This window comes from Miniopterus schreibersii (assembly GCF_964146895.1).
Source record: "Miniopterus schreibersii genome assembly, chromosome: 18".
In the NCBI taxonomy this organism is placed as follows: domain Eukaryota; kingdom Metazoa; phylum Chordata; class Mammalia; order Chiroptera; family Miniopteridae; genus Miniopterus; species Miniopterus schreibersii.
Window position 1 is genome coordinate 4,830,351 of NC_138121.1, and position 23,194 is coordinate 4,853,544.

The following is a 23,194-nucleotide window of genomic DNA, read 5'->3' on the forward strand; positions in this document are numbered from 1 at the left end:
ACATGCTTCTTTGTCCTGTGGAGTTGGCTGAAGGGGCATCCAGATCTATTCTTTGACCTGAGAGGAAGAGGTGGTTGTTACCAGTTCTTGGAATGGAAACTTAAATGCCCCGGAAGCTTAGTCCAGGAGGCAAAAGGCAGATCTGACTCTAGGCAAAGCATTGGCCTCTTCCCAGTTCCTCCCAGGCGCCTGTTCCAAGTCTGTCTCCCAGCATGGTTAGTTTCCTGTCCCTGAACGCTCTGGAAGGCCGGCCCTGCTGCAGCCATCCTGGGGCATTGCTCTGGGAATAAGGTGGCCTCTGCCCAGGCCCCTGCTTCAGGATCCCTCCTGCATGCTGGTCTCAAGAGGGCTTGGCAGGTCTTGATTGAAATGATTAGCGCAGTGGGGCTTCCCCCACTTTTCTTGGGGGATTATGTCACAGTCTATTAAGCGCGCTCCCTCGGTATTTAATCCCTCTCTGACATGGATTTTGCTGGCCGCCTGTGAAGTGGCAACACTTAAACCTGGTTGCTGTTTTGTGGAGACTGCCTTTGTGCACTTGTGTCCATGGCCCTTAGGGCTTCTACCCCCTGTCCCAGTTGGTTTGATTTTCTTTCTGTTGAATAGAGTCTGAAGGAAATAGACCTTGTATTCATGTAGGACAGTTAGCTGGGACTCCCTTTTGTTAGCAGAGGGCACCCCCTCAGGTGACCAGAGGTTAGCCCAGGGCTCTGAGGAGTTTGAGAGCATGGTGTGGCCAGATGGCACTGAGAATGCTCAGTGGTCAATCGAATGTCTTTTATCAGACTTCTGGGAGCCTGGGCAGTTCCTGTTGGACTATGCTCCCTCTATCCCTGTCGTGGGGTTCTGGGTACTTTATGCCCATGTCAGCTTTTTCCTCTCTAGACTAAAGTGTCGCGAGTGATGCTCTTTATAGCTTTTCTTAATGGATACCAGCCTTTATGTCTCTGATCTGTCTCTGGGCCTTCCCCAGCTCCATTGTGTCTGTCTGTCTAGTGTCTCTGTCTCCATGTATTTCCCCTGAGGTGTGGCCACCCAGCCTGACCCAGTGTTCTCAGAAGCACACATCTTGTATCCAGTAACCACTCTCCCAGTGTCTTCCACAACTCCAGGCAGCAGGAACTTGCCATGCCATTGAATAACAGCTTCTCCCTTGGGTTGACGAGCTTGAGCTCGCCAAAACCAGTTTCCCCAGTCCGGTGGCACTTCTGTGGGTGAGGCCATTCCAGCAGAATTGCCTTCGTCCCATGAGAGCTTTGCCCCCCCTCGTTTTGTGGACCACACCCAAGCCGGAAGGTGCCTCACTTGTCAGGAATGCTGCCTTCTCCAAAGCTTACTGGGCGTCTTCCTATAGGGCCAGCCCAGGACGACCAGGCCCTTTACAAGGAAACAACACGAGACACATATCGGTCATCTCTCTGTATTATTTCCTTTGAAACATCAGAGTTTTGTGTCCTGCATTCTATGTTTAAGAGCTGCCCTTGACCTCTGCTGGGGTATCTATGGGGCTGGACCACTTGGATTTTAAGCTGATCTGACCCCTCTGAATTGGGAATGAGAGTTAATGAGTGTTTACATGGCCACTCTTGAAGGTCTTGACATTTAGGGAGCAGCACCAAGGCAGACAAAGGGCAGTGAAGGGCCCCCAGAGAAGTGGTCAGTTTGTTATTTCCCCACAATGCGTGATGGGGCTGGGGGCTCTCGGGGATGCTTGCCTCATGAGCTTGTTCCCACAGTGACCCCAGGCCCTTCTGAGTGGCCTTTTCTGCCCAGATTAGTTCCCTTTGTCGTTAGCCTTTGAGTCCTGGGTTCCTTACGTTACTCTATGTTATCTTCGGTTTGGGTCATAGTTCATTGATAAGGCAATTTTTATGCCCTCACACATACTTTTCCATGTCATGCATGAGGACCCTTAGGAACATTTAAAATTTTTTTAATTTTTATTTATTTTTAAACCGGCTTCTGTACTTGTGAGAACTGTCTATGGGTTTGGCTCAAAAACTTGGTTCTTTTCCCAGCTGCTCCTTTCTTAACCCTATTTATCCCTTCCCCACCTACCCCACAGATCTTTAGACATTTAGAGTCCTATTGGCAGCATCTGTCATGTCAGAAGAGCACTTCTATTTTTTAAGAACTGGGGTGGAGTGGGGGTGGTATTTGGGGGAATTGACAAAGATAGGAAATCTAGGCTGGGGGGCCAGAAGGGTTACCCAGAGGTGAGGCAAGTCAGTTGGGAAACAAGGGGGTAAGCAGCAGGTGGTGGCTGACCCCTTCTGCAGACACTCTGACTGCTGTCATGTGAGGACCTTGCGAGGCGTCTGGAGCCTAGGACCCTTTCCCTCACCCCTTTTAGCCTCTCAGTTCCCCCTGCCTCCAGCCCAGAGCCATGGAACTGATGGTGTGGGTCAGACCCCAGAGTCTATTCACTAATGTGTCTTTCGGGGCTTTTGTGTTCTTAGGCCTGCTTGTGGGTAGGGCCCAGGAATCTGCGGCCATCCAGGCCTGGTTCAGAACCATGGCCTTCTCTCCACTGTGCACAACTACCACCCTCAGCTCACGGGGCACATCCATAGGTCTGTGGCCAAGTGGTGACCCCAGGCCACTGCACATGGGAGGGATGCTGGTCCATGTTCCCTGAGAGAAGCAGCGTGTAGTCCTAGAGAACAGTTTGGGAAATACTGCTCCAACAGTGTCGGTCCCTGTCCCCTCCCCCAGCCCCTAGCCAGGGTAGCTGGGAGCAGATGCAATCCTTTTGGGAGAAGGGCGGGGGTGAGATGGAAGGCAGTGGACCTCATATCCTGTCCATCCAAGGCCTCTGGCAGGGGGTACAGGTCTCCACAGCATTCAGATCGTCCGTTCCTGCCAGCCTTCGCCAGCCCAGAGCACTCAAGCTCTCCTCTCAAACCCACGTTCATGTTGGCTTTGGGGTCGGTTTATAGGGAAGATGGTGAGTTGGAAGAAGGTGAACTGGAAGATGATGGGGCAGAGGAGACCCAGGACACCTCCGGAGGGCCTGAGAGGAGCAGGAAAGAAAAGGGGGAGAAGCACCACAGTGATTCAGACGAGGAGAAGTCTCACAGGAGACTGAAGCGGAAGCGGAAGAAAGAGCGGGAGAAAGAGAAGAGGAGATCGAAGAAGAGGAGGAAATCTAAACACAAGGTAAGTCTGGAGGGTTCACAGGGCCTGTTGCCTGGACCTGGACCTGGCCGAGAGCCCGAGGGGCCGAGCTCATCTTGTCAGGCCAAAGAGCACTCTTAATAGTGTTGTTTTTCCCTTTCCCAAATTGGATCAAGACCTTTTTTAAAAGAGTTAGTAGCTCATGCTCCATTGCTGCTAAATGCCCCTAGGTGAGGTATTTCATGGAGCGCACAGAGCCCTTCCAGCACATTCCCCCAGGCTGACTACCGGAGTGGCCTGCCTGCAGCAGAATCACTGAGTCCACTTCCTCTGTCATTGCAGCGCCATGCGTCCTCCAGCGATGACTTCTCCGACTTCTCTGATGACTCTGATTTCAGCCCCAGTGAGAAGGGGCACCGCAAGTACAGAGAGTACAGCCCCCCGTACGCACCGGTGAGTGACTGCTGGTCAGGGGCTCCATGGAGTAAAACTGCTGTGTTTACTGAGCACCTTGCCCAATGCTGGGCATTCTTGCATGGCATGTGACACGGATTTTAATCCTGCAAGATGAGGTGCCTTTATAACCCTTTTACAGGTGAGGGAACAGACTCAGAAAACTTCAACCAGGTTGCACAGCTCTGAAGTGCAGGAATGGGGGGTTTCAACCCAGTTAGTGGTCGATCTGTATAAGCCATGATGTTAGCACTTCTCGATGCCACCTCTTCCTGTAGCCTTGGCAGTGTGTCTCCTATCCCCAAGAAAGATGCTGATTTTTCCCTGTCATAGCTGACTGTTTTCCACTGTTCAGAAATTACTTTTGTGGAAAATTGGCAAGAGACCGAAATGGTTACAGGAGTAAATTATATCTCTGACCTTAAACATAAAGTTAAATTATTCAGTTTGTATACTATCTTCCCCCCAGTAAAACTGATAAGAAAAAACATCAACATGGATTTTTGAGTATTGATAAAAAGTGCTTTTAAAACTAGTAGCTCTTAAAGATGTCCCAGGTATCATGTGACTCAGCATCATCCATCATTACAGATAATTTATTGTAAGGCATAGTTGACATTGATCTACCACTATAGATTCAGACTTTAAACCTGAGGGAGGCAGGGAAGGGAGGGAACGCCACGAGCTTTAATTGGGAACTGGGTGTTGAGGCATTTTAAGATCCTCTAAAGTAGTTGTATTTGTCTACCTATGTTTTGTATTTTCTCTCTTTTTTTTTTTATAATGAATGGATTATTTTAAATAATAGACTTTATTTTTTTTAGAGCAGTTCTAGGTTTATAGAAAATTGAGCAGATAGTACAGTTCCCTACCCACCTAACCTCGTTTTTCCTATTAACATTTTGCATTAATGTACATTTGTTGTAATTGATGAGCCACATTGACACATTATTAGAGTCCATACCTTTATATTAGGGTTTTACAGTTCTTTGGGTTTTGACAAATGCATCAAGTTATGTATTCACCATGTGCTATCATATAAAATAGTTTCAATTCCCTAAAAATCTCCTCTGCTTCACTTACTCACCCTCCCTTCCCCCTGTCTTTTTACTGGGCTCATACAGTATGTAGCCTTTTTAGATTAGCTTTTTTCAATTAGCAGGATGTGTTTATGGTTGCTCTGTGTCTTTTATAGCTCCATAGCTCATTTCTTTTAATTGCTGAATAATAAATGCTCCATTGTCTGGATGTGCCACAGTTGGTTTATCCATTCACTGCCTGAGGACATTTTGGTGCCTTCCATTTATATATATATATATATTTAACTTCATTTAATATCTCCTGGCACTAGCACACTTTGGAAAGCATCATTTGAAATAGCTTTCTAGTTTGGTTGCCAAGCAGGTCATTAATTGAATTCCAAGACCCCAGGAAAATTTTGAACAGGAAGCACCCCTCTTGTCTACCAGTCCCCCGCAATGAGATTGCTCTATAACCTTGGGAAATACCCCCCTTTCTCCTTGGTTCTTCAGGGACTGTGGGGTCTGTGCTTCTCAATTTTCTTTCAAGCTGTGGCCTTTCTGAGGAACAGAAACATCTGGGCCTTCTACCCAGATCTCACTCAGGTGGAAACCAGTCCCCAGAGTGGCTGGGGGCTGGTGTGTCTCTCCAGGGACAGTGGGGATCTTGGTCTGCGCCCAAGGCCTCGGGGCCTGCTCACCTTCCTTTCCCTGTCAGTCCCACCAGCAGTACCCCCCATCGCACAGCACATCCCTGCCCAAGAAGTCCTACTCCAAGATGGACAGCAAAGGCTATGGCATGTATGACGACTACGAGAACGAGCAGTACGGGGAGTATGAGGGCGACGAGGAGGAGGACATGGGCAAGGAGGACTACGACGACTTCGCCAAAGAGCTGAACCAGTATCGGCGTGCCAAGGAGGGCAGCAGCCGGGGCCGAGGTGAGACCCTGGCGCTTCTCCAGGGCAGGAGTCTGAGCAGACCTGGTGTTGGGGGCTGGAGGGGTGGTGCAGAGTGAGACAGGCCTGGTTGGCCCAGTGCTCACAGAGCCTTGTCCAGGAGAGGAGACAGGCTGTCGTTGGAGATGAGTAGAGGAGAGGTTCGGGGCAGTAGCTACATGGGAAGGGGGGCCAGTGCTGAGACCTGGTTGGGGATGGAGCCAGGCTGTTATGAGGCAGGGAAAGGAAGAATTCACTTCCTGGTTAGGTGTGAGGAGAAAGAAAAGGGACAGCTTCTCACATCTGGGTCAGGGTGACTGACAGCTGGCTGCCCTAACCCTCAGTGGCTCCCTCCCCCATCCTCTCTGCTCATATCACCTGACCAGGTGTAACTGCAGCCTGTGGGCCTGCCACACCTCTGAACCTTGAACTGTGGCAGTTAGGAGGATGGTGGGGGAGGGCAGTACACTGAGACCCAGCCTGGCCTCCTAGAATCATCTTCTGCCAGTGAGATTTCCCACTGCAAGGGGTTTCCAGAACCTTCCAGCTTGGTGGTGCTTAGCCTCACCTAAGGCCCAGCTTGTTTGAGTGGCCTTTCATCCCTTCTTTCTTGCAGCCGTCTTTCATGGACATCTCCCTGGACAGGTCCTGCTCTTTGGGGAGATTCTAGGCCAACACTGTCCAGTGGAAGCAGAATGCAAGCCATCATCTGACTTACAGTTTCCTAGCAGTCACGTTAGAAAATAAAAGCAAACAGATGAAATTAACTTTAACAATATGTTTTATCCACCTAATATATTCAAAATCTTATTTCAGCATATTAGCAAAATAGGCAGATATGGTGTTTTATATTCCCTCTTTTTTTTTTTTTAAATAAGTTTTTAAAATCTAGATGTTCTTTATACTCAAAGCATCTCTTAGTTTGGTCAGCCACATTTCTGGTGCTTAGTAGCCACATGTGGTTGGTGGCTACCATATCGGACAGTGTGGCTTTCATTGTAGTGAGTGCTGTAGCAGTCATGTGCCACAATACTGAGGCACAGCCATCGAGGGGACCAGGGGAACCGTTAGTCTGCCTGGGAAGTTGGGAAGGCTTCTTGGAGGAGTTTGAGGAAATGACTGATTTCAGGGGCAAACAATGGGTTAACATCTCTCTTGTTGGTGGGGTCTGCTCCCCCTCAGGCACTCACTTTCTGAATCACCGTGCAGGCAGCCGAGGCCGTGGCAGGGGCTACCGGGGCCGAGGAAGCCGCGGAGGGTCTCGAGGCCGAGGCATGGGCCGGGGCAGCCGAGGCAGGGGCAGAGGCTCCATGGGAGACCACCCAGAGGACGAAGATGACTTTTATGAGGATGAGATGGATGTAAGGTTTTCTACCGCTCGGGTAGGGGAGTGGCTGGTGGGCTGTATGTGCTGTTGGGGGTGGCTTGTAAGACTAAGGAGGAACGAAAGCATCAGATGGCAGGTTTACGTGTTTTAAATGTTCATATGTGATTTTTGGAAGTCACAAAACCTTCATATGGTTCAAACTGAAAAGATACCAGAGGGTGAGCTGTGAAAATTACCTCTTCCTCCCATTGTCCCAGTGACTTAGCTCCTGTCCCTGCAGACAAGGTTCCTGAATTTGCTCTGAAAATGTTTTAGGCCTTTGCGGTCATGGGTGCTATTTATTCACTGCTCTTTGCGTGTGTGCATGTGCATGCACCCCCCCCCCCATACACATACCCCTTTCTTGCAGAGGACAGCTACCACTCACTATTCTGTCCCTGCCAAGATCTTTTTGTGCGTTCTTTGTTACAGCCGCACAGCTGTCCCTTGTGTACAGAGGTGCCCTAATGGATTTGCCCAGGAGGTGGGAGTTTGAAGACTGATGACTGCAGGGAAAGGATTAGGACCATCCACCACTCAGGCTGGGGCGTGTGAGGAGGGGCACAGGCCCAGATTTCTCACCTGCTTTTCTGAGTCTCAAGTTGTCCTTGAAACAAAAAGGCAAAGGGGGCAGAATGTATAGTTAGGGACTGTGTTCATTGTTCCCTGTGTGAACCTTCTTTTTGAAATTCCAGTATGGAGAGTGTGAGGAACCAATGGGAGATGACGATTATGACGACTATTCTAAGGAGCTGAACCAGTACCGCCGGTCCAAGGATGGCCGAGGACGAGGTGGGCAGGGGCCCCCGGAGATGGCTAGTCAGTGGGGCTCCTGGCAGCTGTTGGAGTTGGGTTCTGGGGAGAGGCAGCAGTTGACACCATTTCTCTCTGCAGGGTTAAATCGGGGCCGTGGCCGGGGTTCCCGTGGTCGAGGCAAAGGGATGGGCCGGGGCCGTGGTCGAGGTGGTAGCCGAGGAGGAATGAACAAGGGTGGAATGAACGATGACGAAGACTTCTATGATGATGACATGGGCGTGAGTCGACTCTTCATTCTGATCTGATACGTTTAGCCAAGGCCCCTCCGTGGGTTTTTTTCTCCCCTTTAATGAGTTCTTTGAGGCTGAACTTGGCCCTTGCTCCCAGTAGCCGTTCCCCATAGGGCCAATAAGCACTAATCATCTCTCACGAGGGATGCACTGCTGGTGAGACCCTCTATTCTTAAAACCACGTCTGTGTAGCACCTGCAGTCACTCATAATGAGTCTCTAAGATTCGGAAGGTTCTAGGTGACCCACCCAGTTATCCCTGGACAGTTTTATAGGAAGGGCTGCCTCTGCCTCTGGGAGGTGGATGTTTTTTCTGCACAGGTGTGTGTGCTCGAGTTTTTGTTGTCAACAGCTCCAGCCAGAGCTTTTCTTGTCCAAACAGCACTCCATGCCGTGGGGCTCAGACCCCTCCTGGCCTCAGTGTCAGATGTAACTGGCTGGTCACTGACATGAGGACACTTCTGTCACCTCTGCCAGCCAACTCCTATCACTCGTCTTCACTCAGAGACCATCTCCACCTGCACCACCAGGGCCTTCACTGCCCTCCCTTTTCATTCCCCATTACATTCACACTCTGTTCCTAACAGGATGGAGGTGGAAGCTACCGGAGGAGCGACCATGACAAGCCCCACCAGCAGTCCGACAAGAAAGGCAAAGTCATCTGCAAATACTTCGTGGAGGGGCGGTGCACGTGGGTAAGGGGCCAAAGGACCTGGGTGCCTGGAGCAGGGCAGCAACCTCCCAGAGGACACGCAGGCCCCTGGGAATATTCCAGAGGCCACACTCAGGGGGCAGTGTTTGGGTTGGGGGGCAGTGATTAACTACCAAGAGGTGTCTGTGGGGCCTGGAAGACTCAGTTCTTTTCTCAGAGGGACTAAGGGGCCAGAGCAAGATGACACATCTGCGTTTTCCTGGTTTGAGGAAGATTTTTGTGGCCAAAGTTTTCAAATCCATATGGCATCAAATGTCATATTAGGATTGATGCTAATGCAAAGATGTAACATTCTGATTGGTTATTGAACTTTAATATTGGAGAGGGAATTATTAAGACATCCATAGAAAAGGAGGAGTGGGAACCAGGCAAGCCTTGAACTTCACAACAGAATTGTGAATGCTACAAGGTGGACCAGTGGCCACAGAATCCTGACGGGAACAGTAGCACAGTGTTAGTTCAATCAGCCAGCTCTGTATTCCCATGTAGCGGCAGTGGACAGATAGTAGGAAGCATGCACCCAGGGAATGCTGCACTTATGTATATGTCTTAGAAAAATAGGTATTTTAAACAAGTGTGCATATGTATGTAAAATACTCCTTACTATAGTCAATTCATATTATACAGTAATTTCTTTCTTTCACCTGGTGGTGGTTGGATTATGTCCAACTGCAAATAATGAAAATGCAACTTTGCTAGCTTAGACACACAGATGTTTATCCCTCGGAACAGAGTATAGGGTGGGTAGACAACACTGAGTTGGAGCAGTGGTCAGCGGCACACTGGGGGACCCAAGCTCCTTCCTAGGTTTTATTCTGCCATTCTTAAGCATGTGGTTTTTGTCCTCATGGTTGCACAATGGCTGCTGTTCCTCCAGGCATCACATTTTAGGGCTAAGGGGAAGAAAAATAGGTGGTGGGATTTTTAAAAAATTGAAGCAGTGTTGTCCTCCTTGGAGACTTCTGCCTATACCGATTGCTGGGACTTTAAGGGAAGCTGGGAAATGGAATATTTTTAGCTGGGCACATTCTCCCCCAGACAAAACTGGGGTTCTGTTAGGAAGAAGCATGGGACTGGATGTCATGCAGCAAATGGTGAAAAATAGTAGGTAAGAGAAAAGAGAAGAGAAGGAAGAGTTAGGAGGAGGCAGTGAAAGGCAAGGAATAGAGACAGGAGGAATGGGGGCATGAGGAGGGAGGCAGGGGCCCGAGAGGGGAGCACACACATGGTCAGAAGTATGAAGTTGGTGAGAAACCTGCCCTTTCCCTCAAAAGGGAGGATTCGTTCTGTTGTTGACCCCTCTGTTCTTCAGCGGTGACAGAGTAGCGCTTCCCTTGCAGAAAGAAGCAAGGGCTTCCGCTACCCCCACCTGACCTTTCCATTGCTTCTCTTCCAGGGAGACCACTGTAATTTTAGCCATGACATTGAGCTACCAAAGAAGCGAGAACTGTGCAAGTTTTACATCACCGGATTTTGTGCCAGAGCTGAGAACTGCCCCTACATGCATGATATCCTTTGGCGCCACATCTGATGTGATTGAGTGGCAGAACCTCTCTCCTTGTTGGTAGTAACAGCTTACCTCCACTGCACTTGCTTTCTCCCTGCCAGTGCTGTATCAAGAGTTTTCTGGGCATCTGTATCTCATTTAACCTTCACATCTGTCCTGTGACAGGCCTGCTGTTCCCATTCTGTGGATGAGTAAATGGAGGCACACATGTTAAATATTCTCCTTACATACACTCTTTGAGACTGGCCTATGCCATTGCCTGTTATCTTTCTGAGACTTTTCCAACTGGTTGTGTAACCTTGGGCACATCATTGAACTTCCTTATTCCTGTTGAGTGCGGATTCAAGGACACAGCCCCATGGCCAATGTGGTGGGTGGGAAACACTCTGGAGCAGGAGACTTGAGAACTAGGGTCTCATCTTGGGTCTGCTGCCAGTGTACTGTGCATCCCTGAGCAGGTCACTTCACCCCTCTGGGCTTCAGTTTCCTCATCTCCAAACACGGGGTTGGATTTTGCCCTCGGGTGGGTTCCATCAGTGGAAGCTTTTCCCTTAATTTGCCATGAACGTGATTTTCCGTGTAAGTTATACCACACAACTGGGAACTGCATCAATGGTGACGACTGCATGTTCTCCCACGACCCCCTGACCGAGGAGACAAGAGAACTCTTGGATAAGGTAATGTCTGGTGGGGGGGGGGGGGGGGTCCCATTGCCACACTGATGGGAACCAGGAGGTGTGCCTTCCGTTGACTTGGCTGTGCAGTCCGCATGACCAGAATTCCCAGTTGCATTGATCTGGAGCTGGGCCACTTTTAGGAAGAAATGGGAACTGTGTTCTTGCCTGCAGGGAGAATTGAGATGGTCGCACTTGCATCTTATCTCCAGCCAGGGCAGTTTTCACTGGGGTGGCTGCATATAAGGAGTGTTTGCCTTGTGTCTCCAAACATACCTTGTGATTTTTTAGGTGTCCTTTGGAAAGAGCCCATGGTACACAAAGAGGAGAGAAGACTTGGGTTGGGTTATATTTTGATGGAAATGTCAAATGTTTCTTTACAAGTTTTAAGGATTCTATTAAGCAGTAAAAAAAGTACATACAGGGAAATTGGAGGTTTGGTCTTGTTGGAGACTTTTTCCTTCGGGTGAGGTGTCAAGGCTTTCTGACTCGTCAGGTGACATTTGAAACTCATACTAGTGTCAGTCTTGTCTCTGAGAAGTCATTAGGACTTGGGGAGCCCCAAGGTCCTGTCCTTGGTTTCCTAATACATCCAGGGGAATGGATGAGAGAATGTGTCCTTTCAGATGAAGGCTTTTCTACATCCTAGTTCACAAAGGGTTTGAGGAGTTGACTATTTTTTTAAGAATGGAAAGGATTGAGTTCATCAGCCAGTTTGAGGAATCCATTCCTGGGTGACTGCCCAGTTTAAATGGCTGCCGGCACTGCCTGAGGGGTTGAGGGGAAGCCCTGCATAGGCAAAGTGAGAGAACGCCCGCTCCTCATTGGCAGTGGAATGGGAAAAGTTGAACAGAGTTCTTATTTGGCCAGGTCCTTTGTGGAGCCTAATCTAGGACTAGGGTTTTGTAATCAGTCGATATCTAGAGTCAGTGAGTTTTTCCACGGGGTAAGTAGTGGGAAAAGTCATGGTGACTTCTTGCCTCATTTGAAGAACAGAACAATATCTGACTGAGGACTGCCCCCTGCTGGAGGTTCAGAGTTTGCATTCTAGACCAGTGCTGTCCAGTAGGAAACATGTTGGAGCCATGTTTATTTTTCTCCTTTTTTACTATAACCTGCAAGTACTGCAGCACAGTTTAATACAAAGGTTTTACTGATAATTGCACAATTTATATGATGTGGGCAGAGAAATATCAAGAGCGACTATAAACTGGCTGGTATTGTAAGTCAGGCTACCACATATTTAATTTTAAATATTCTAGTAGCCACATTAAAAAAGTAAAAAGAAACAAATGAATTTAATTTTTATAATATCTTAGTTCAATGTGTTGATATTCAAAATACCATTTTAGCAAGTAATAAATGATGGTGAAGCAAGTAAGATTGTTGGGGGGCTACTATGTCTTTAGAGTCCGGTACTTAAGGCCTCTTTTCAAACACTCAATAGTCACACAAGGCCTGTGACCACCATATTGGACAGCACACCTCTAGACGCCCTAATAAAAACCCAAAGCAAACAAGGTGGCCCCTTTCAGTTTCTGCCCACAAACAATTTGAAAGCATTGGTGTCGCCTAAATAAGGTCAAGTCTCTGGGTTAAAAAGGAGTGTAGAACCTAGAAAAACCGTCCCAGAATCGAATTTGTGTGGTCAGAAAGTAAAACTTGAAATGTGCCTTCAGGACGGGCCTAGACTAACCCTGCCAAAGGCATTGGGTCAGCCACTTCCTTCTCACCAGATGAGGTTGCAGCTGGTCCACCAGGGCTGGGCCTGGGGTCCAAGCTGTGTTGCCTCTTACGCAGGGAATGAATGGGGCATTCTGGTCATGTAGGTGGTCTCTGCCTGGCATGTGCCAAAATTCCAGACTCCCAGAAGGAAGGGGGGTTGTTTAGCAGAAAGCACATTGTTTATAGATATTAAGCACAGGGAGCCCCTCTTACCAGTCAAGGAATGCTGGAAACCCTCTTGAAATTCAGGTATCCTGACACCAGCCAAAGGCTAACTTTGCAAGGCCTTCCAGGGACGGCAGTCAGGCCTGCTATCTTTTTTCTGCACAGGATCCTAACTGGTGAGACATTCTGCTCAAATCCAGACATTGAAATTGTTTGTCTACCCCATATTAGGCCCTGTGCTGGGCCCTGAGGGTACCTCAGAATATAGAACAGTTCTGCCATCATGGAGTTGATAGTCTTTGGGTGAGCCAGGAATAAACAAGGATACAATAAAACATGTAATCTTACAAAGCTCGGGCAGTGCTTTGAAGGGAGCTAATGGTATTCCGGGCAGTGCTTTGAAGGGAGCTAATGGTATTCCAGTAGTGAATGCAAGGACCAGGACATTCACCCTGTTGAGATTTAATGAGAGACCCTCCATGGAGGACATGGAGCCACACAGTTAGGAACAGAGGGAAAAGCAAATGCCTGGGGAGAAGCCTGGTCCAGGCTTGGCTGTCGCAGACTGGAACAGGGCTAGGGGCTTAGGGTTGAGTCTAGGGCACCATGGAAGGAAATGAAGCTGCCTCCCCAGCACCCAGCCCTGTCACCAAGCCCCGTGGGTCATGGTAAGGTGTTGGGGTTTGATGGCAAGTGCATTGAGAGGCCCTTAAAATCCAAACAGGACAGTGGCATATTAGCCAACCATAATAGGACACACGTTACAACATGGATGAACTTTGAAAATGTCATGCCGAGTGAAAGAAGCCAGAGACAAAAGACCCCATATTGTATGATTCCATTTCTGTGAAATGTCCAGAATCGGGGACTCTAGAGATAGAAAGCAGATTAGTGGTTGCCCGGGGTTGGAGGGAGGAGGAATGGGGAGTGACTGCTTATGGGTAAGGGGCTACTTTTGGGCGATGAAAAGTTCTAGAACTAGACAGAGGTGGTGCTTGGGTAACTTCATGAATGTATTTAAATGCCACTGAATTGTACGCTTTAAAATGGTGAAATCGTATGTTCCATGTTACATGTACTTTGCTGCAGGATAGGAGTGGCTCCCCCTACCCGCTTGTGAAGAGGGGGTACAGCAGTGGTGAGGGGGGATGGTTTTTGTGCCAAAGAGGCTTCGTGGTCATTGGCCTACTGCTGTAAGAGCTCCACTCAGGGTCCTTGTGGTTCAGAGTTTTCCTTAGTAGACCTAGCTTGCAACACTGGACAGGTCCCTGCAACCCGACTCCTGTCCTGTCCTGACTGTCACCCCCTTTCATCCTTCAACCCTCAGATGTTGGCTGATGATGCAGAAGCAGGTGCTGAGGATGAGAAGGAAGTTGAAGAACTAAAGAAGCAGGGCATCAACCCTCTGCCCAAGCCACCCCCCGGTGTGGGCCTCCTGCCCACTCCACCTCGGCCCCCCGGCCCCCCGGCCCCCACCTCTCCAAACGGCAGGCCCATGCAGGGCGGCCCCCCGCCCCCACCCCCTCCCCCTCCTCCACCCCCCGGGCCCCCACAGATGCCCATGCCAGTGCATGAGCCGCTGTCCCCACAGCAGCTGCAGCAGCAGCAGGACATGTACAACAAGAAGATCCCCTCCTTGTTTGAGATCGTGGTACGGCCCACAGGACAGCTGGCTGAGAAACTGGGTGTGAGGTGAGTGCCAGGGGCCTGTCACTGAGCCTGGCCCAGGCAGCGTGCTGCCTCCAAAACTGTGGGAGGCCTGGTCTAGAGCCCTCTACTGCTCACCACTTGAAGGCCTCCACATCTCCTGGAGGGTGTGACCCCCCCGCCCCCACCCTTCCTCTACAGCCCCTCTCATAGGAACCATTTCCTCCTTCTCCTAGGTTCCCTGGACCTGGAGGACCCCCAGGGCCAATGGGCCCTGGGCCCAATATGGGACCCCCGGGGCCAATGGGGGGTCCAATGCATCCTGACATGCACCCTGATATGCACCCGGACATGCACCCCGACATGCACCCGGACATGCATCCCGATATGCCGATGGGCCCTGGCATGAACCCTGGCCCGCCCATGGGACCTGGTGGACCCCCAATGATGCCCTATGGCCCTGGAGACTCCCCACATTCTGGAATGATGCCCCCCATCCCACCAGCCCAGAACTTCTATGAAAACTTTTACCAGCAGCAGGAAGGCATGGAGATGGAGCCGGGACTCATGGGGGACGCAGGTACGCAGGGCGGGGGTGGGACTAGGTGGGGCTGCTGGGTTTGCACAGTGGAACATAATGGGGAAGATTTGGTCATCTCCCCGTCTTTGAAAGCATGAATCCAACACCTTCTCTGTCCCATGAGTGATTGAATGTTTTCGTGACTGAGTCACTCACTACTCTATTGAGGCAGAAAGGAATATTGTGATTATCATCATTATAATTTTAGTCTCTTAGACATTTTACTTGGTGTTCCTGGAATCGGGAGCACGGGAACTTAGAGGGGCAGGTGTGGAATGGTGCTGGGCTAAGAGGCTGAAGTGGCCTTACCAAAGCAGCCTCCTTCCAGGTAGTTCTTGGCTTGGGGCTGCCAGTGTCAGCCTCCCAGTTCTGCTTGTTCTGTCCCCACGTCTGACCATCTTCCTTCCTCCTCTCCTTTCCTTATTAAAATATGTATTGGCTGCAGCAATGACATGATCACAGGAGGTAATGCTCAGCCTTCAGCAAGGATGGGTGTGTCCACTGCTGCCCAATGCCGGCCTGCTGCAGCTGTGGGGTCAGAGCCAGTGAAACAGCCACAGTCCTGGCCTTAGCTGCATTTGAGTGGAGGGAAACAGGCAGGAAATGTGTAAATAAGTACAAAAGCTCATTTTAGCATTGATCAATGCTAGAAGTAATGATGCTGTGGGAGAGTGATGGGGCTGAGGCGGGCTGGGAGCTTCTGGATGCTGGAGGCCCAGGGAGCAGAGGCCTCTCTGAGGAGTTACTGGGAGTGAGTTGGGATGTAAAGGGGAGGAGACAGCTGTGGATGCACAGCCCAGGGCGGAGGCTGCCGCCAGTTAGCTTGCTTGAGAAAAGCAAAGGCAGCATGTGCTTTGGAAAGGGAGGACAAGGGAGAGAATTTCCAGTGCTGTAGGGACTGTGTTGCCGTGGCGAGGTAACCTCATTGGAAGGGTGACAGGGTACCGCAGAGGAGTGAGACCGCAGTGGATGGTAGGGACAGGAGTGGAGTCATCCTGCAGAGGCTAGCTGGATGGCAGCTGGAGGCAGCAGGGAGAAGCAGGGCTTGGTTTCTCGGTTTGGGGATGGTGCCACGGGGCCAGCGTAACTCCTGTGTGCATTACTAGGTGGACAGGAGTGGATGGGGTGCTGGCCATGGGGCACAGTCACTCTGTGGGTACTGACACCTTTCCTGGCTGGGAAGCCCTGCTGGAGAGAGCCACCTTGGGTGGGGCAGCACTTATGCTTTGGCTCCATTAAGTGTGAGATGCCCATTTGACAGCCATGCAGACATGTTGAGGCATATTGGAGACAAGCAGCTGGAGGTCAGTGTGAGCATCCTTGGGTCTAGATGGCATTCGAAGGCACGAGAGCAGATGTTTGGGGCAAGGAGCCAGGGGCTTTAGAAAGATGAATGACATGTTCTCAAGTGAGAAACAGGCTGCTTGAGGGGTGATGGTCCCATAGTCCCCTCCCCCCTTTAAAACGCTCACGGCGAAAGGTCTGGGTGTGGAAGGAAAGCAGGTCTGTCAAGCTGTTAGCCCCATGTAGCACTGGAGTAATTCACTTCAACTCCTACGTCAGGAAATCTTACCAAGTGTGCTGGTCAGCGACTTCAGTGCACAGTGGGTCCTCAAGTAACATTTTATTCAACATCATTCTGTGAGAACATTGATGAGCTGCCCTAGGGACTTAGCTCTTGTTTGTATCAATTAGCATGTGGTAAAATTGGTTTTGTTATATTTCACTTAAAGTCACAGAACCTATCGATGACATTGAGGCCTTACTGTATTCACAAGTGCACAACCATCGAGTGAGTCACTCTTGACAAACCAAAGTATGGCACAGATCAGGCCCTGCCCATCCAGCTCACATGTTACAAAGTTCAGTGGCTAGAAGAAGGGGACCTTTCACCTTCTGCTTTATGTTTTGTATATGAAATATTAACTCATTTAGTCATTTTAATGCTATACATTTAACTTAAGTTAAATTACAGATTCACTGTCTTGGTAGTACTGGCCTCATTTCAGTTGCTCACTAGCCCCATGAGGACAGTGGCAGCTCTATGGCACATTTCATCATTGCAGAACATTCTATGGGGCAACACTAACTGGACATTCTCCATCTCTGAGAGAGGGGTACACACACACACAGCCTCCAGGTACATCATCTCCTACCCCGCCATGCTGCACCCCCTCCTTAAATACAGCAGCATGTACATAAACATTTGTGGAGTTCAGGAACCCACAAAGGAAGCAGGAGAGGGAATCACCCATGAGCTTCTGGGTTGACATGCGGCCATGGCAACATTTTGGTGGGGTTTTTTGTTTTGTTTAATATATATATTTTAATTGTTGAGAGTATTACAGATGTCCCCCATTTCCCCCCCATTGCCCTCCAACCAGCTTCTGCAGCCCCCCCCCCCAGGCCTTCACCCCACTGTGTCCATGGGCTGTGCACATATGTGTACAAGTTCTTTGGTTAATCTCTTCCTGTTCCCCCTCCCCTGTCCCCTCTGAGATCCCTCAGTCTGCTCCATGCATCCATGCCTCTGGGCCTGTCAGTTTATTTTGTTCATTAGATTCCACATATAAGTGAAATCATGTGACATTTGTCTTTCTCTGGCTAATTTCACTCAGCATCATTTTGGTTTCTTTCTTTTCTTTACCAGTCTCATTCCCAGTGGTTAAGCTCATGTTATGACCTTACAATGTGATACAGTGTTTTTCTTTATTGATTATTGCAAACAAACCATAAAACTAGTGCTCGTGGCAAATAAGTTATAACGGGTCAGAGCATGTGGAATGAACAACAAAAAGATCTCTTAGCCTCTGTCTCCCGAATCTCATTTCCAAAGAGACTGTTTTCTGTCTGTCTTTTCAAAGCCTTTTCTTTGCATTTTGTAAACATCCATATGACGCTCCGTCTTGTTTTCGTGTAATGAGCGGTTACCCATGTCACTAAACCTCACCAGGAGCCCCGTGCTCTTCCTGGCTACATTCCTGGTTGGCTGCTCTGTTCCCCGCTGTTGGGCTTTCTGTGGGGACCACCCTGGGGTGGTAGGAAGGGACGGGTTGCGTATTCTCACCCATTGCCATCACCATCAGGGGTGGTTCTCCAGTTGAGGGCATGGGTGGGTTGGAGTTGACACCTCGAGGCCCTTCCCGACACGAACCCCCGGTTCTTCCCTGCCACAGAGGACTACGGGCACTACGAAGAGCTGCCAGGGGAGCCTGGGGACCACCTCTTCCCCGAGCACCCTCTGGAGCCCGACAGCTTCTCTGAGGGAGGGCCCGCAGGCCGGCCGAAGCCGGGCGCCGGTGTCCCCGACTTCCTGCCCTCAGCCCAGAGGGCCCTGTACCTGAGGATCCAGCAGAAGCAGCAGGAGGAGGAGGAAAGAGCAAGGAGGCTGGCTGAGAGCAGCAAGCAGGACCGGGAGAATGAGGAAGGCACGTGTCCTCTCCAGGGGCAGGGGCTTTCCCTGGTGGGCGCAGGCCCCCTGGGCTGCCGTGCAGGGGAGAGATGGGGAACACCTAGATGGGTTTTGTGCTGGAAGGGAGCCTGTGGCCAGGGAGGACCCCTGCCTCAGGCTGGGGCTGCTGCATGTCCCTGAGGAAATTGGAAGTCAGGGCTGCCCTCTGTGCCTTGGAGTCGGGAAAGGCCCTGATCCCATCAAGGAGGGGGGTGGGCTGGTCCCTGGAGGAGACGGCAGCCAACTGGATTTACTCCCTGCACCCTTACAGAGGAGGCTGTAGGAAGATGCTCCCAGTCCCCCTTACCCCAGATCATGTTCTCAGGAAGCCAGCAGATGAGAGCTGGTTATTGACAGATCCAGTAATGACCAGTCACACAGCTGCCAAGCTGCATGGGGCCACGCAGTGACCTGGTGGCGTCTACCCCAGAGTGAAACAGGGAGGGCAAATTGTGTTTAGAACCCGAATCCAGAGGCCATGGGTGGCCGTGACAGGAGCCCAGGACCAAGTGGGGACAGTGGGATGAGGGGGCAGTGCCCTCCTCTGGTGGCTCCAGTTTTATCTGCCTAGGAGGTTGGACTTGGGCTAGTTTCTGTGTCTGCCCACCTGGTCCCCGCCTCTTGGTTGGTGACTGCCCTTCCCCGGGATGTGGTAACCTTTTGGGGACCTGGGGGCCAGTGTCTGTGAGCCCCAGGTACAGTGAGACCTGAGTCAGTGGGGCATAAGCCTTCTCAGGGTGAGGAGGTGGCACCCTAGGCTTGGAGTCTGAGCTCACTCCCAGGTCTGCCCCCATCTCAGGGCACCATTCATGCCTTCCTTTTGTCATCTGTCAAACATACCTGATAACACTACCTCCTGGATGGTTGTGAGAATTAGTAAGACAAAGCATTTAGTACAGTGCCGGCACACAGGGAAGGGTCCAGAAATGTCAGCCAAGGGCCTCCCAGGGTCAGCACTTCACTGGCCTGAGCTCATTGGCTGTTCACTGCGGGGAATGGGGGTCCTTAAGAGAGGAGAAACTGAGGTTCTGAGAGGTAAGAGGCAGAGGAGGCGTTCATCCAGTGGGCTGCCGTGGGGTCCAAGAGGGCATCTGTGGTGGCCACTCACCCCTCCCTGCTCCTCTGCTCTTTCTCAGGTGACACTGGAAACTGGTACTCAAGCGATGAGGACGAGGGTGGGAGCAGCGTCACCTCCATCCTTAAGACCCTGAGGCAGCAGACGTCAAGCCGACCCCAGGCTTCTGTTGGGGAGCTGAGCAGCAGTGGGTTGGGGGATCCCCGCCTCCAGAAAGGACACCCTACTGGAAGCCGGCTGGCTGACCCCCGCCTCAGCCGGGACCCCAGACTCACCCGCCATGCTGAGGCTTCCAGCGGGTCAGGCCCAGGTGACACGGGACCCTCTGACCCTCGGCTGGCTCGCTCTCTGCCTGCCTCCAAGCCTGAAGGTGGCCTTCATTCCAGCCCTGGAGGCCCCAGTGGCTCCAAGGTGTCCGGGCTACCCCCTACAGAAGAAGAGGAAGGGGAGCGGGCCCTGCGGGAGAAGGCTGTGAACATTCCCCTGGACCCCCTCCCTGGGCACCCTCTGCGGGACCCACGATCTCAGCTGCAGCAGTTCAGCCACATCAAGAAGGATGTGACCCTGAGCAAGCCGAGCTTCGCCCGCACTGTGCTCTGGAACCCCGAGGACCTGATCCCCCTGCCCATCCCCAAGCAGGACATTGTGCCCCCCATCCCCGCTGCCCTGCAGTCCATGCCTGCCCTGGACCCCAGGCTGCATCGGACCACCACTGCGGGTCCCCCCAACCCCCGACAGCGCCCAGGTACCTCCACGGACCCCGGCTCATCTGGCTCTAACCTGCCTGATTTCGAGCTTCTCTCTCGCATCCTCAAGACTGTCAATGCCACTGGCTCCTCCACTGCCCCCAGCCCCAGCGACAAGCCCAGTGACCCCCGGGTGCGGAAGGCCCCCACTGACCCTCGGCTGCAGAAGCCAGCGGACTCTGCTGCCTCCTCCCGTGCTGCCAAGCCTGGCTCTGCAGAAACACCCTCTCCAGCTGCCAGTCCCAGTGGGGAGTCCTCTCCCCCAGCCACCGCCCCCTATGACCCCCGAGTGCTGGCAGCTGGTGGGCTAGGCCAGGGAAGTGGGAGCGGGCAGAGCAGCGTGCTGAGCGGCATCAGCCTCTACGACCCCAGGACTCCCAACGCAGGTGGTAAAGCCGCAGAGCCTGCTACTGATGTGGCTGCCCAGCCTAAGGGCCCCGAGGGCAACGGCAAGAGCTCAGCTGCCAAGGCTAAGGAGCCCCCATTTGTCCGCAAGTCTGCACTGGAACAGCCTGAATCGGGGAAGTCCAGTGCGGATGGCGCCTCAGCCATAGCCACGGACAGATACAACAGTTACAACCGGCCCCGGCCCAAGGCTGCTGCTGCCCCAGCCACCGCCACAGGCACCCCACCACCAGAGGGTGCTCCACCCCAGCCTGGCGTGCACAACCTGCCTGTGCCCACCCTCTTTGGGACCGTGAAACAGGCGCCTAAGACGGGTTCCGGTAGCCCGTTTGCTGGCAACAGCCCAGCCCGAGAGGGCGAGCAGGACGCAGGGTCCCTGAAAGATGTTTTTAAAGGTTTTGACCCCACCGCCTCCCCCTTTTGCCAGTAGTGTTAAGCCGGAGTGGAGCTCTCCCTGCACCCCACCTTCCTAGAGCTATATTTAAGTGCAGCATCCAGAGTTGGGAACTTGGGGGGCAGGGGGGCCTGGGTGCTCTTTCTTTGCTTTTTCCCTCTTTTTTTTCTTTTGCTGTCTCTCTCTCTCTCTCTTCCTTCCCTCCCTTTTATTTAGTAGTACTTTCTTTTTAAAACATATAAATTGTATATAACCATCTTCAGTTCTGGTCAGTGCTACTGGGCTCCCAGGCTCCCGCTGAGAAAACCTACTTGTGCACGTGAAGAGTTTGCAGGTCGCCAGCTGGTGCTCTGCCTGGCCAGCTCAATTTTCAGGGACTCCTTGAAGACTGGGGGTCCGGTGGGTTTTCTGGGCACAGCTTGGCCCCTCCTCCTACCCCCCGCCCCCAGGACAAAGGGAATACAGCAGGTGCTGAGAAGGCACTGAATACTGCTCACTGTGTTGCATGAAGAGGCAAGATGGAGCCAGGACTGTGGCAGGACTCGCTTCAGGGGCCAGTGGGAGTGAAAAAATATCCAGAAAAGAAAGGAAAAGCTCTGGGGAGCTGCCCGGACTGGAAGAAACAAAGCCCTTTCCTGCCACTATCTCATCTGGATTCGCACCACCCTCTGTCCAGAGTTCACCTTTGACCCCTCATCAAAGACTCCAGGGTGAGAGATGGACCTGGAGGTGGCAGGGCTGGTGTGGGGCGGGTTCCCCAAGCTGCTTCCTGGAGGCAGCACCGCAGATCGCCTGTTTTCCGTCAGTATTAGCTCTTGTCCTGTTGTGGCCATGCCCTTCTCCCCTCATGCCAGGGGCTGTCCTGCTCCTCAGAAGCCAGAACACCCAGCATGCTGGCCCTGGCGCCCCTGGGGACAGCTCAAGGATCCGTGGCATGGCCACCCCACCAGGCTCCCAACAGAGGAGCCCTGGCTGGCTCTTGGCAAAGTATTTCTGCTCTCCGCTTCCTTCGCCCCTCCTTGCACCATGTCTTTAGGGCCCATGGTTTCGGTATGTTTGGTTTTCTTCTAAGTGACAGGTGCACAAGTTCAGAGGCGTGTCAGGGTGTTGGATTGGTGGGCACTTCCATAAAAAGGTCCTGGGGGGAGGGCAGGAGAGTAGCCATTGCAGGATGGGGGCTCCTGGGCCCTCTCCCCAACCATGGGGTGTGGAATTGGAAGCCTGCATCCTGCTCCCCTCATCCAGCTGAGCCGGGAAGGTAGCAGAGATGTGCTCCCCCTTTACCCCAGGACCCCAGGTAAGGTCCAGCCCTGTCCACAGAGCTCCAGATGAGGTTCACCCCATGGACAGGGCCTGGGAAACTGGCAGGGCCTGTGCCAGTCCATGACCTCCTGCCTTTCACCTCATCCCACTGCCTCAGTCACCTCCCTTAAGGCCCCATCCCTCCCTTGCTAATAATGAGGAAACCTGGTGACCCAGCCGAAGGGTTCCCCCTCCCTGCACCTTGGGGTGGGAGGTGAATGAGGCTGCTATACCCTCTCCCCAGACAAATCTAATTGAGTTTGGGGCCAGAAGCGAGGGCCGGAGAGGCAGCCCCACAGGGTCATTGCGCCATGATCAGGTTGGTTTGGTTTGTCTTTGTGTCTTTTTTGTTTTGTTTTTTTTAAACATTAGCGAGATTTTTCTTCAGCCATGTGTTGGCCTTGAGCAGACGACTGCAGCCGGTGGTGTTTGTACAATAAGTAAGAATACACAGTGTGGCTGTAGGGTTTTTTTCCTTCTCAGAATTTTCTTTTGTAAAAGCAAATTAAATACTTTTTTAAAACTGAAATTTGTGGATGAAATAGAAGCTGGAGCCCTCTTGGATATCCAGCCTAAGAACCTCATGGGACTATGAATTTACCCAAAATTTTCATTTGCCATCAGGCCGAGCTTTTAAAGAAAAATTGTTCTCTAACCAGGATTGTAACAAAAGTGTAAATACTATTTCAGAAAGTTGATGGTGCAAATATGTATATAATGTACTGTATTTTTACAATGATCGTCGCATGCCTCTATTCCACCCCCTTTTTGTACTCTGTATCTGTCTTCCAGAAACGTCACCTGCCTTTCTCCTGTGGTCTCTTAATCCAATAATTGTATTACTGCCATTAAAGGATGCAGTTATTTTAAAAA

At 51.5% G+C, this 23,194-nt stretch overlaps 1 protein-coding gene across 10 annotated transcripts in view; it reads left to right on the top strand.

Annotated features, from left to right (window-relative positions):
- Positions 1-23,194, top strand: part of ZC3H4 (zinc finger CCCH-type containing 4) — a 35,876-nt gene extending 12,682 nt beyond the window's left edge. For 5 of the 10 annotated variants that reach the window (XM_081117972.1, XM_081117970.1, XM_081117974.1 and 2 more), the window contains 13 exons: positions 2,940-3,159; positions 3,460-3,570; positions 5,308-5,530; positions 6,710-6,888; positions 7,589-7,685; positions 7,788-7,927; positions 8,526-8,633; positions 10,047-10,158; positions 10,725-10,834; positions 14,049-14,413; positions 14,605-14,948; positions 18,125-18,376; positions 19,536-23,194. In XM_081117972.1, coding sequence (XP_080974098.1) covers positions 2,940-3,159; positions 3,460-3,570; positions 5,308-5,530; positions 6,710-6,888; positions 7,589-7,685; positions 7,788-7,927; positions 8,526-8,633; positions 10,047-10,158; positions 10,725-10,834; positions 14,049-14,413; positions 14,605-14,948; positions 18,125-18,376; positions 19,536-21,055 — 3,781 coding nt within the window. In that variant the 3' untranslated portion in view covers positions 21,056-23,194. The remainder of the gene's footprint in view (positions 1-2,939; positions 3,160-3,459; positions 3,571-5,307; positions 5,531-6,709; positions 6,889-7,588; positions 7,686-7,787; positions 7,928-8,525; positions 8,634-10,046; positions 10,159-10,724; positions 10,835-14,048; positions 14,414-14,604; positions 14,949-18,124; positions 18,377-19,535) is intronic. The other 5 variants (XM_081117973.1, XM_081117977.1, XM_081117979.1 and 2 more) reach the window with 3 other exon arrangements.